General features: G+C 40.8%; 1 protein-coding gene across 2 annotated transcripts in view; it reads right to left on the reverse strand.

The window, feature by feature from the left end:
- The window catches only part of OFD1 (OFD1 centriole and centriolar satellite protein), a 67,682-nt gene that overhangs the window by 36,270 nt on the left and 19,206 nt on the right, over positions 1 to 12,206 (reverse strand). For both annotated transcript variants that reach the window (XM_056556256.1, XM_056556255.1), the window contains exons 9-13: positions 11,295 to 11,401; positions 10,509 to 10,628; positions 7,752 to 7,825; positions 5,129 to 5,220; positions 892 to 1,081 (exon numbers count right to left, since the gene is read on the reverse strand). In XM_056556256.1, the coding sequence (XP_056412231.1) occupies positions 892 to 1,081; positions 5,129 to 5,220; positions 7,752 to 7,825; positions 10,509 to 10,628; positions 11,295 to 11,401 (583 nt within the window). The remainder of the gene's footprint in view (positions 1 to 891; positions 1,082 to 5,128; positions 5,221 to 7,751; positions 7,826 to 10,508; positions 10,629 to 11,294; positions 11,402 to 12,206) is intronic.

Below are 12,206 nucleotides of genomic sequence, written 5' to 3' on the forward strand. Positions count from 1 at the left end.
AACCACCCCCTTTATTTCTATTATTTTTTAGTTCTCTACCTTGATATTGCTCTGTAGTTTCTGCTCAGACTTAGTCAGATTCACAGACTGGAAAGGGCATTACCAGCCGGCTGTGACATCATCTGAAGCCATACAGGGGAGAACCGGGCACTCTGCTACACACAGTCCAGAGCAGTTCAGTGTAAGATGATTGGCTATGATTGGCTAAGGCTGCACCCCCCCCCCCCTCCCAGACTGCATTTCCTGATTTTGGACTTCTGCCAGGCCAGCAGTAGTCCAAAGTCTGTGCAAGAGATGGGGGGAATTGTGCTCTGGACAAGTAGGGAGACACCTAGTGGCAGTTTTTTTAACACACAAATAAAATATAGAATACTTCCTTTTTTTTTAAACAAAGTACATTAGAAAGATTTCTTATTTACCATAAGGAGTGCAATAGCACAAAATAGTTTTAATGAGAGTGCCCATTTAAAGAACTAGCTAGGTGTTGAACAGCTCCATCTGTAAGGCTGGGTTCACACCATGTTTATTACATACAGGGACCGGATCCTGCTGGGGGATGGGAAAACCGGGCACTCCCATATCCAAGCTGGACCCAGCCCGCATCTCATTCATTTGAATAAGCCGACCGGAGTCAGATAGTGACTCCGGTCGGATCATTTTTGCCACGTATCCGGTTTTGTGACCGGACCTAAAACCGTGGTATACTACGGTCTTTGGTCCGGTCACAAAATGCACCCTAAAACAAGTTGTGTCTCTCTCCATTCATGATCTGATGGTCGGACAGGAAAGTAACATTGGAGGGACATTTTAATAAGTCACAGGTTCTAACATAATAGACCTGTTTATAAGACTAAAGATCCTCATCACATTTTAAGAGATAGCATCACTCACTTTCTCTGAGGATTTGGTTTTCTGTTCCGAGTTCTTCTATTTGTTGTTTAAACCACTTAACCTGAGCCTCCATTTCTGCCTTCTCTTTTTGAACTAGGGGGTAAGCTGCAAACTCTCTTAGCTTTTCAGTCAGGTTTTCGTTCTGTTGAGTCACAAAGGAAAGCTGTGCTTTTAGGGTATCCACCTCTACCTAAGTAAAGAAACAAACGTATACATTGTAGATTATACAAACATGCGAGTCAAGGCAGTGTTAGCTAACCATTACTAATGTTGTCATACCTTCTCCTAAATACCTAAGGACAGAAGATATTTGTTAGTGAGACAACCCCAATAATACCGAATGAAGCATCAGTAGACTCAAAATGGGTCGCCATCTCACCTTACACCCCTGTATACAAATGTGTCTACTCTCTCCCTGCACCTGGTGTTAACTGTATTTTCAATATGCAATAAAGCTAGGACGACCAAAGCTTACAATCGTACTTGTCTTTCTTTTTGATGCTTGTATAAAGTTGCACCTATTGAAACATAGCTACGTGTGAGTACCTCAGACGGCACACCAACTCTCCATTAATCTGCCTTTTGTATGCTGGTTAACTAAATTTGTACCTGCAGTTAGGGCTGTGCGGTATGACCAAATGTGTGTATCAAGGCATTTTTTAAACTTTTGGCGGTTCCCCGGTATATAACGGTATTTCCTAGCCCCCCCATATTAATTATCAGCCCACATCCCCATCGGGGTAAATACTCACATGTCACCGGCAATCGCTGCCCTCTTTGTCCTGTTTGTTGCGGCCGCTGGCACTGGCACCCTATACTGTGAAGGTAAACAAAATAAACTTTAAACGCACCTACGTCGGCCTTACGCTGGGGACGGGAACGTCGGACAGCCGTCAGCCTATCACCAGCCGCAGCGATGTTCCGCCTCGGCCGGTGATAGGCTGAGCCCACTGTCATGTAAGAAGCCGGCTTCTTACATGACAGTGGGCTCAGCCTATCACCGGCCGAGGCGGAACATCGCTGCGGCTGGTAATAGGCTGACGGCTGTCTGACGTTCCCGTCCCCAGGAAACAACTTAGGCCGGTACCGGACCAACGGGAGGTGAGTTAAAGTTTATTTGGTGTATTTTTTGCAGCCCGGGCATAGGGTTACCGCACAGTATAGAGCAGTGGTCTTCAACCTGCGAACCTCCAGATGTTGCAAAACTACAACTCCCAGCATGCTGGGAGTTGTAGTTTTGCAACATCCGGAGGTCCACAGGTTGGAGACCACTGGTATAGAGTGTCAGTGCCGGCGGCGACAACAAACAGGACGAGGAGGGCAGCGCATGCGGGTGACATGTGAGTAGTACCCTGATGGGGACAGCGCTGGGCTGATAATTTGGGGGGGGGGGGGGGGGGGGCGCAGAACAGCGCTCTAAGGTCACATAGGATTAGTTCCCCGATGTGAGGACAGCGCAGCGCTGGGCTGATTCATTCATTCCCGAGGGGGAGGTGCCAAACTGGTATTGCGGTATGGGAAAAATTCATATTGTGCAGCACAAAAACTTCGGTATTCAGTATGAACCGGTATACCGCCCAGCCCTACCTGCAGTAATTGTTGTTTCTCCATTTATGTGCCACACCTAGGCCAGAGGCCTCCAAACTGTAGACTTCCAGATGTTGCAAAACTGCAATTCCCAGCACGCCTGAACAGTAGGCTGGGAGTTGTAGTTTTCAAACATCTGGAGGTCCACAGTTTGGAAACTTATACTACAGTCCACCTATTGCAAGACACTGAAGTACACTTCCTCAGTGCCATTACTCAATAATTCTCTTGTGAATGTGGATATGACTGACCGCTTTTTCAACAGCAATGTCAGTTGCTGCGTGAGCTTTAAAAGACTCAGGCAGCATTTGAATAGTTTTTTCTCTGTAATAAAAATTTTAAAAAATTTGGACTTTTGAATAGAATGCAATCCTCATGGCAACAGTACTCTTTAATCATGAGATTATGGAATCCCAACACCCGGATCATAGAGGCTGAGCCGAGAAATTCAGGGTTGATTCTGATCATGCTTCTCGATGGATTACATCGGAATAAGAAAGTGGTCAACTAATTCTGTCTGTTGCTTTTCTACTTTGAGTTATTTGGTGCTTCATAGCATTGATTGGTTAGACCAATGGGCCTATCTAACGTAAGCAATAGGATCTTATATTATTTATTCTCTAATTGCATTTGGTTTTCTGTGTGCATGACACTTATCTTGTGATAACAAGCTATAGCATCACAGTTTTTACAGAAGTGATACCATTGTAGCATGTCTGCAGTAAATGGACTACTAGCACAGAACATCAACCTTCTAATTCACATTGTTTCTGATTATTTTCGTGATATTGTGATAGCATGTCAGACATGGCTATTTAATCTACCAAACTGTATATACAGTCATGGCCGTAAATGTTGGCTCCCCTGAAAATTTTCAAGAAAATGAAGTATTTCTCACAGAAAAGTATTGCAGTAACACATGTTTTGCTATACACATGTTTATTCCCTTTGTGTGTATTGGAACTAAACCAAAAAAAGGAGGAAGAAAGGCAAATTGGACATAATGTCACATCAAACTCAAAAAATGGGCTGGACAAAATTATTGGCACCCTTTCAAAATAGTGGATAAATAAGATTGCTTCAAGCATGTGATGCTCCTTTAAAAGCTCACCTGGGGCAAGTAACAGGTATGGGCAATATAAAAATCATACCTGAAAGCAGATAAAAAGGAGAGAAGTTCACTTAGTCTTTGCATTGTGTGTCTGTGTGTGCCACACTAAGCATGGACAACAGAAAGAGGAGAAGAGAACTGTCTGAGGATTTGAGAACCAAAATTGTGGAAAAACATCAACAATCTCAAGGTTACAAGTCATCTCCAGAGATCTAGATTTGCCTTTGTCCACAATGCGCAACATTATCAAGAAGTTAGCAACCCATGGCACTGTAGCTAATCTCCCTGGGCGTGGACGGAAGAGAAAAATTGATGAAAGGTGTCCTGCAGGCTCAGGGAGCATCAGTGTCAGCACGAACTATCCGTCGATATTTAAATGAAATGAAATGCTATGGCAGGAGTCCCAGGAGGACCCCACTGCTTACACAGAGACATTAAAAAGCAAGACTACATTTTGCCAAAATGAACTTGAGTAAGCCAAAATCCTTCTGGGAAAACGTCTTGTGGATAGATGAGACCAAGATAGAGCTTTTTGGTAAAGCACATCATTCTAGTGTTTACCGAAAACGGAAGGAGGCCTACAAGGAAAAGAACACAATACCTAAAGTGAAATATGGTGGAGGTTCAATTATGTTTTGGGGTTGTTTTTCTGCCTCTGGCACTGGGTGGCTTGAATGTGTACAAGGCATCATGAAATCTGAGGATTACCAACGGATTTTGGGTCGCACTGTACAGCCCAGTGTCAGAAAGCTGGGTTTGCGTCTGAGATCTTTGGTCTTCCAACAGGACAATGACCCCAAACATACGTCAAAAAGCACCCAGAAATGGATGGCAACAAAGCGCTGGAGAGTTCTGAAGTGGCCAGCAATGAGTCCAGATCTAAATCCCATTGAAACCCTGTGGAGAGATCTTAAAATTTCTGTTGGGAAGAGGCGCCCTTCCAATAAGAGAGACCTGGAGCAGTTTGCAAAGGAAGAGTGGTCCAACATTCCGGCTGAGAGGTGTAAGAAGCTTATTGATGGTTATAGGAAGCAACTGATTTCAGTTATTTTTTCCAAAGGGTGTGCAACCAAATATTAAGTAAAGCGTGCCAATAATGTTGTCCAGCCCATTTTTGGAGTTTGGTGTGACATTATGTCCAATTTGCTTTTTTCCTCCCTTTTTTGGTTTAGTTCCAATACACACAAAGGGAATAAACATGTATATAGCAAAACATGTGTTAGTGCAATCCTTTTCTGTGAGAAATACTTCATTTTATTGAAAAATTTCAGGGGTGCCAACATTTATGGCCATGACTGTATTTTCTTCACATGCCAGGCTTTTGTTGTACATAGTTCAATAAAATTCATTTTTGAAAATTATAAAAGTTAACCTAAGAAAGGTGAATGATGCTAGCACAGTAAAGGAGGCCTGACAGGCTAACTTTATCATCTAGATTCTAGATTTAACCTGCATGATCTGCTCCTGCTCCTTCGGAAAGGATAGGTTGGGTTGGATTAAACTTTTTATGGGACCAAAAAATTACAGAGCAAAATTCACCTGAAGTTGTGTTGTACGAGAGATAGCTTGTTCCATTTCCTGTTTCTTCATGTTGATTACAATTGTATCTTCCCGCAACCGCGAAGCTTCCTCTAAACATATATAAAAGTAGAATGGTACCAAACCCTATCAAATATACGTTCCAACAATAAACATGATTCTATTTAACCTATAAATCTGACCACAAAAATCACCAAAAGACATCCAATCTAATCAAATACTGTAAAAATTATTTTCACTGAATTTCTCATTCTGACATAGTAGACAAGCCACCCAAGAACCCCATAAAAAGAGGGAACCACTTCCACCTCAGCAATATTATTATTATTAAATGCACTAATACTTGTAATATAATGTTATGGGCATTAGATGTATCAAAGATAAATGGTTAAACATAAGCAAAATACATACGATAATACTGAAAGAATAATAAGAAAGATAAGAACCTGGCACTGGATGTAGTGTGTACGCTGTCCAATAATATACAGGGAAACAGGTGAGCTAAATGGTATGTTGAAATCAGCTGTGCATCACAGATATGAAACAGTTCCAATGATGGCATAAACAGATGCAAAACAGAAAAGATCTGGAGCACTCACCAGGTAATTTTGATAGTAGTATCTTTATTGTTCAAAATCCACATAGGTAAAAGATCTGTAGCAGTGTAAAGCAGGGAGCAGAGGCAGTAGCGTGCACCGGGCGATGGCGGCCGTTTCATGCAAAGAGGCATGTCATGAGGCCCATCGGTTACTTATGTGGATTATGAACAATAAACATACTACTATCACTATCACCTGGTGAGTGCTTCAGATCTTTTCTGCTTTGAATCTGTTTATGACATACGATAATACTACTCTCTAGGACCTGATCCATACAAATAATAATAGATGAAACACATCAGGAGGTACACATCTGTGTACTTCTTCACCTGATGAAGACATGGCTTAGCCAGAAAGGAGTCTCCGACTTGAAAAACATCTTGACTTAAGTAAAGGTCAGAAAACATGTTAACAAATAGCAATTTACAACTATGTTCATAATATTGCTTGTTGAACTAAATAAAACTGTATGCAGTAAAAGGCTAAACACCCTCTAGTGACAGTTGTAGGAGAATAATAAGTAAATCTGCCAGTTCTTTGTCTGGTAGCTAAAACTGACAGAAATAAATATATATGTATGTATGTAGATAGCGGCATAGCATTTTTAACTAGAAATAATGTGATGATAAAAAGTGGCGATTTAATGTAAGCACTCCAGGATTTATTTATTTTGCTTATACAGTGCAGCTGTAGCTGATGTGACAGACATGAGATTGGCTCTATACTGGTTTGCGATTCCTAATGCGGTCTATATTTTCTGTGAATTTTCTGACTGAGGGTGTGGAGTTTGAGCCTTGCATCTGGTCATCTAATTAGGTTGCTGGTGCTGGAGTTCCCCCAGGTGAACAGATTAGATCAATAGGTGGGTTATTCTCAGTTCACACTACATTCAGATATGGTCTTTTTTTTTTTTTTCAAGGTGTGAGAAATATTGTAACGTGCGTAAAAGTGACTAGACTTAAAATCACAATTAGGTGTGTTTTATAAAAAATGTTATGTCTTTTCTCAGTTTTTCCAATTTTCCAAAATTACAATAAAATAATACAATTACACATTTTTAAGAGATTTGTACAATTGTGGTAAATAGCACTGTATGCGATTTTGGGAAAATCACAGCAGAAACAAAACAAAAAAAAACAGTGAAAAAAAAAAAACTGTGTGAACACAGCTTTAGGGGAGGTGTATATCTACTATATATCATGATCCTATAATAGCAGCAAGATACAGATATGGAGAGGTCTGTGGGCTAGAAGAATAATAGGTGATGATGTCATCCTGTAATTTACAGGAAGTCACCTGACCCAGGACTGACCACTTCCTCTGACTGATTGAGCACTGTGATTTTCTGTGGGTCAGACTGGTCATCACAGGATAAAGTTATTGTAATGAAACAAATGGCGCTGTACTCATGATGGCAAGTGTGTATGATATGGGCAAAAAAACTTACAGTGCTTCTTTAAAGGGGTATTCCGCCTCTAGACATCTTATCCCCTATCCAAAGGATAGGGGATAAGATGTCAGATCGCCGCGGTCCCGCTGCTGGGGACCCCAGGGATCCCCGCTGCGGCACCGCTCTATCATTACTGCACAGAGCGAGTTCGTTCTGTGCGTAATGACGGGCGATACGGGGGACGGAGCAGCGTGACGTCATGGCGCCGCCCCTCGTGACATCACGGCCGTCTCCTTAATGCAAGTCTATGGGAGGGGGCGTGACAACCGCCACGCCCCCTCCCATAGACTTGTATTGAAAGGGGCGGGCAGTGACATCACGAGGGGTGGAGCCGTGACGTAACGATGCTCCGGCCCCTGTACCGCCCATAATTACGTGCAGAGCGAACTCACTCTGTGCTGTAATGATAGCGCGGTGCCGCAGCGGGGATCCCGGGGGTCCCCAGCAGCGGGACCACGGCGATCTGACATCTTATCCCCTATCCTTTGGATAGGGGATAAGATGTCTAGGGGCGGAATACCCCTTTAAGGGTAAAACAACAGGATAAAGGCAGAAAAAAAAATCATCTACCAACCTCTGTTTTTCTTGTCATCTTCATTGACTTTCTGAGTTTTCTTCAAATATTCTTCTTTTAGTTCAATCTGATACCTACCATACAAAAACAAAAGTATTGTCTACTACTATATTCTAAGAAAATATAAAGGACACAATAACGTCCCATTCACACTATGGAATTTTAGAAGTAAATTCTGAACACTTTTTCATGCAGCAGACATCCAACACGGAACTGGATTTTCTCTGGAGACTGAACATGTCCAATCTTTCAGCAGAATCCATCAGAGAAGTCCCAGCGCTGAGCTGCAGTGAATTGCCACAGACATTAAAGGGGTATTCCAGGCAAAAACTTTTTTTTATATATCAACTGGCTCCGGAAAGTTAAACAAATTTGTAAATGACTTCTATTAAAAAATCTTAATCCTTCCAATAGTAATTAGCTTCTGAAGTTTTCTGTCTAACTGCTCAATGATGATGTCACGTCCCGGGAGCTGTGCATGATGGGAGAATATCCCCATAGGAACTGCACAGCTCCCGGGACGTGATTCATCAGAGAGCAGTTAGACAGAAAACAACAACTCAACTTCAGAAGCTAATAACTATTGCAAGGATTAAGATTTTTTTAATAGAAGTCATTTACAAATCTGTTTAACTTTCCGAAGCCAGTTGATATGTAAAAAAAAGCTTTGGCCTGGAATACCCCTTTAAGTGCTGATTCTCAAGGAGGATCCTGAAAGCAGAATCCATCCAGTATTTCCTAGTGGAAAGTGTATGCAATTAACATCTGTTACCCATGATAACCATAAATGCAGAGTGGGGGTAGGGGGTTATGACCAGGAGTTTCTGTGTATATGGTCCATCATTTAAAAATAAATATAAACTCAGCTAAATTATTTTCAGGTTGTTTATGTCTGTCATACATAGAAAGCATGGACCATGATTACCACTCACACCTATATTTAAATCTTATGTGATGGTAGTCCTGATTCGGATCCATTTAATAATATGTCTGTGTGGACACTTTAAGGCTAGGTTCAGACTACAAAATTTCCGCCTGCAATTTCGCTTTGAAATTGTAGGCGGAAATTCCGCTTGCTAAAATGTATAGTGTAGTGAATGGTTTACCGTTCACAAATTCACACTTTGGAATTTGTGAAGTGGAATTTGTGAACGGAAAATCCGCTTGGAAATTTCCACCTGAAGAAAGGCGTTGCTCTTTCTTCAGGCGGAAATCCGTGCGGAACACATTGCAGTCTATTGGAGATTGCAGTGTCCGCGCGGTCCTATCTCCGGGCGGAAATTTTCTGCCTGGAGATTCCGTAGACTGAACCTAGCCTAAGGGTTTAACTGCATTGGACACCAGTTTTTGTTAGCACGGTCCTATGACGATAAGCCAATCACAGGGTATCCCACTGCTTGTGCCACCAATTCTCTTCCAGTACCACCACATTTTTCAAATTTCTTTATTTCACTATCTATATTTTATAATAATCCTGAAATGCTGTAGTTTCCATTCTGGCCACTAGATCTACAAATAAGCTGAGAATTTCTGTTTGGTACAGATAATTTTCAAGTAATGCCTTTCTTCTCAGGAGCAGAGTGAAAGGTGATACCATTAGAGAGATAACACTGATCCACAACAGAGATCAGTATCCCTCCTATAGAATGGCCCCTAAAAAGGTCACAGAGAATGCTCAGTAGCATTAGCTGAATGGGACAGGTTCTGTCCATTGTTGTCTAGTTCCATGGGTTCAGCTTAGGCAAGATGGCAGCCCCCATAATCATGTACAAAAAAAAATAAAAAATAAAAAACAAAATCAGACGATAGAAACAGAATAGAGAGAAACATGTTTTAGTACATGGCTCTAATCAGGTAAAAAAAAACCTAGGCGATACATTCCATTTAAAATCATAGAATCGGCTGTCCATATATTTCATGGAAGTAACAAATATTGTGAGAGGATCACTTTGTAGTCATTCTTTACTTCTAATTTAAGAGGTTACTAAACAAGACACCAGCCTAGTAACTGAGAATTCTATAACAAAAGGATTTGAAAAGTGTTTTTTCTAAACCAGAGGACCCTTTTAATATCCTAAACAAATGAGAAAGTGTTGTCAAAAGCAGAGGAGCTACAGGATTTAGGTCCCTGGGTAATATGTTGATATAGGAATAATGTAATGAATAAAGGTTTAACGTGCAGTAAAAGTTTTATGGCAGTGAAAAAAATTGCCTAAAATAAATTAAATCAGTAATAATACATTTTAGTTTAGAGAGTGTTTTGCTGCTCATATACATGAGATTATACTTAGCAACTAAACACAACAGAGAAGAATGTCCTTAAAGTGGCATTTCTATCTGAAGAAGTTATCCCCTAGTCATAGGATCAGAGATAACAAGCCAATCAGTGGATCCCAAGAGTGGGGCTAAAAATTGTCTCTGGTAATAATGGTGCACGCTGTGCATGTTCGGCCAGAACTCCATTAATGCTCTGCGGGGCCGCCATACATTGGAGAGTTCAGCACTCATCACTATTCAGCGAACCCACAGAGACCGAACAAACGTTGGCCTACTCCGAGCACCATTTATTCCAGAGACAAGTTAGTTACTCCCCAATTTGGGGACTGGAAGAGGTCCTGGTGGTCAGACCCTCACCATCAAGCTTTTTATACCGTATCCTATAGATAGAGTATGGGAATGCACCCTTATTCCTTCTCATGCAGAAAAAGCTAATTTTCAAGTCTTGTAGTAGAGCACACAAGCAGACGAGATACCAACCGTAAACATTCATCTTTAAGCTTCTGTTCAAATGTATCTTCAATATTCTTTACATCCAGCTCTCGCTTCCTGAGCAGTTCAGTCACACTTTTGTTTTTCTCTTCTTGTAACTTTTGAGCTCTAAAGCAAAGGATATTGATATTGCATAAAGTTAGGCAAAAAGGTAAAAACACAATTTAAAAATATTAAAAGAGGAATGGAAAACTGAAAGGGTTTTTGGGACTTTGATAATGATGGTGTATTCAGGTGAATGAGACTGAGCTGCAGAACCAGGCACATCCAGTACAAAACGTATGGAGGGAACATAGTAAACAATGAAGGGACATAACACTCGCTGAAGTAGGGTGGAGAGGGTCCTGTGAATCAGACTCCAACCGATTTGATACAGATGGCCTGGCCCCTTGTCCCAGGAAAAAAAAAAAAAAAAAAAAAACTTTCTTAATCACAAACAGATTTCACCATTCACAATTCTAGTGATTTTATTCAGAGGAAGAACTAAATCAACTGTAGGCAATTTAGCCTTCTCCCCCACAGGAGACCTCGATAAACATAATATTATTGTCTTACAATGCATTACAATTAGTCATAAGATAAATCTCTACACCTTTTTTTTTTTTTTAAAGTCACAGTTTATTATGTTACCACCTCTTATACTTCTCTCATGGGTAAATACACTTTCCTATACTTATTATAATGTGCTTCCTCCTCACATAAATAACATTTATTATATAAATCATATACTTTAACGAAGGCAAATAAATGGTCAAAGCACTTATTGAAACATACAGCTCAAATGCTTCAATGCGTTGGCGAAGGTCCAGTTCCCGGTTTCGTATTGTCTCGATCTCTTTGAGCAGGGTCTGTCTCTGAGCATATATTTCCTTGGATTCAATCTGTAAAGAGAAAAGGCGCTCCATCTGAACACACTATTTAACAGAGGCTACCAACTGTCTTACCAAGATTCTCTAGTCACCTTTCTTTGTAAAAATCACAACAGAACTAGTCTAGTTGTTTGTTAGGCCCAGTGAAACAAATTAGGTCACTAATCATAGATTAACCCTGTGTTCTAAGGAACAATGTAATGTAATAGACAAACCCCTATATCTAATATTCAAGGACTCTACCGTGATAGGGTCTGTTCCCAAAACTGGTGAATAGCAAATGTGGTGGCAATACTCCAAGAGGGGAATTATAGGCCTGTTAGTTTTACCTCTGTTGTATGTAAATTATTGGATAGTTTCCTAAGAGATGATATATTGGAATATCTCAATGAAAATAAATGTATGCCTCCATATCAGCATGGCTTTATGAGGAATCGGTCCTGTCAAACTAACCTGATCAGCTTTTATGAGGAGGTGAGCTCCAGACTGGACCAGGGGCAATCGATGGATGTGCTAGATCTTGAGTTTTCCAAAGCATTTGATACCTTGCCACATAAAAGGTTGGTGCATAAAAAGAGAATGCTTGGACTGGGGGAAAATGTGTGCAATTGGGTAAGTAACTGGCTCTGTGTTAGGAAATAGAGGGTAGTTATTAATGGTACTTATTCTGATTGGGTGACTGTTACTAGTGGGGTACCACAGGGGTCAGTTTTGTGTCCTATTCTTTTTTTTTAATCTATTTATTACAGTACTTATAGAGGGATTGTATAGTAAAGTATAAATCTTTGCAGATGATACTAAACTCTATAAAGCAGTA

This window comes from Hyla sarda, chromosome 2, assembly GCF_029499605.1.
Source record: "Hyla sarda isolate aHylSar1 chromosome 2, aHylSar1.hap1, whole genome shotgun sequence".
NCBI lineage: Eukaryota > Metazoa > Chordata > Amphibia > Anura > Hylidae > Hyla > Hyla sarda.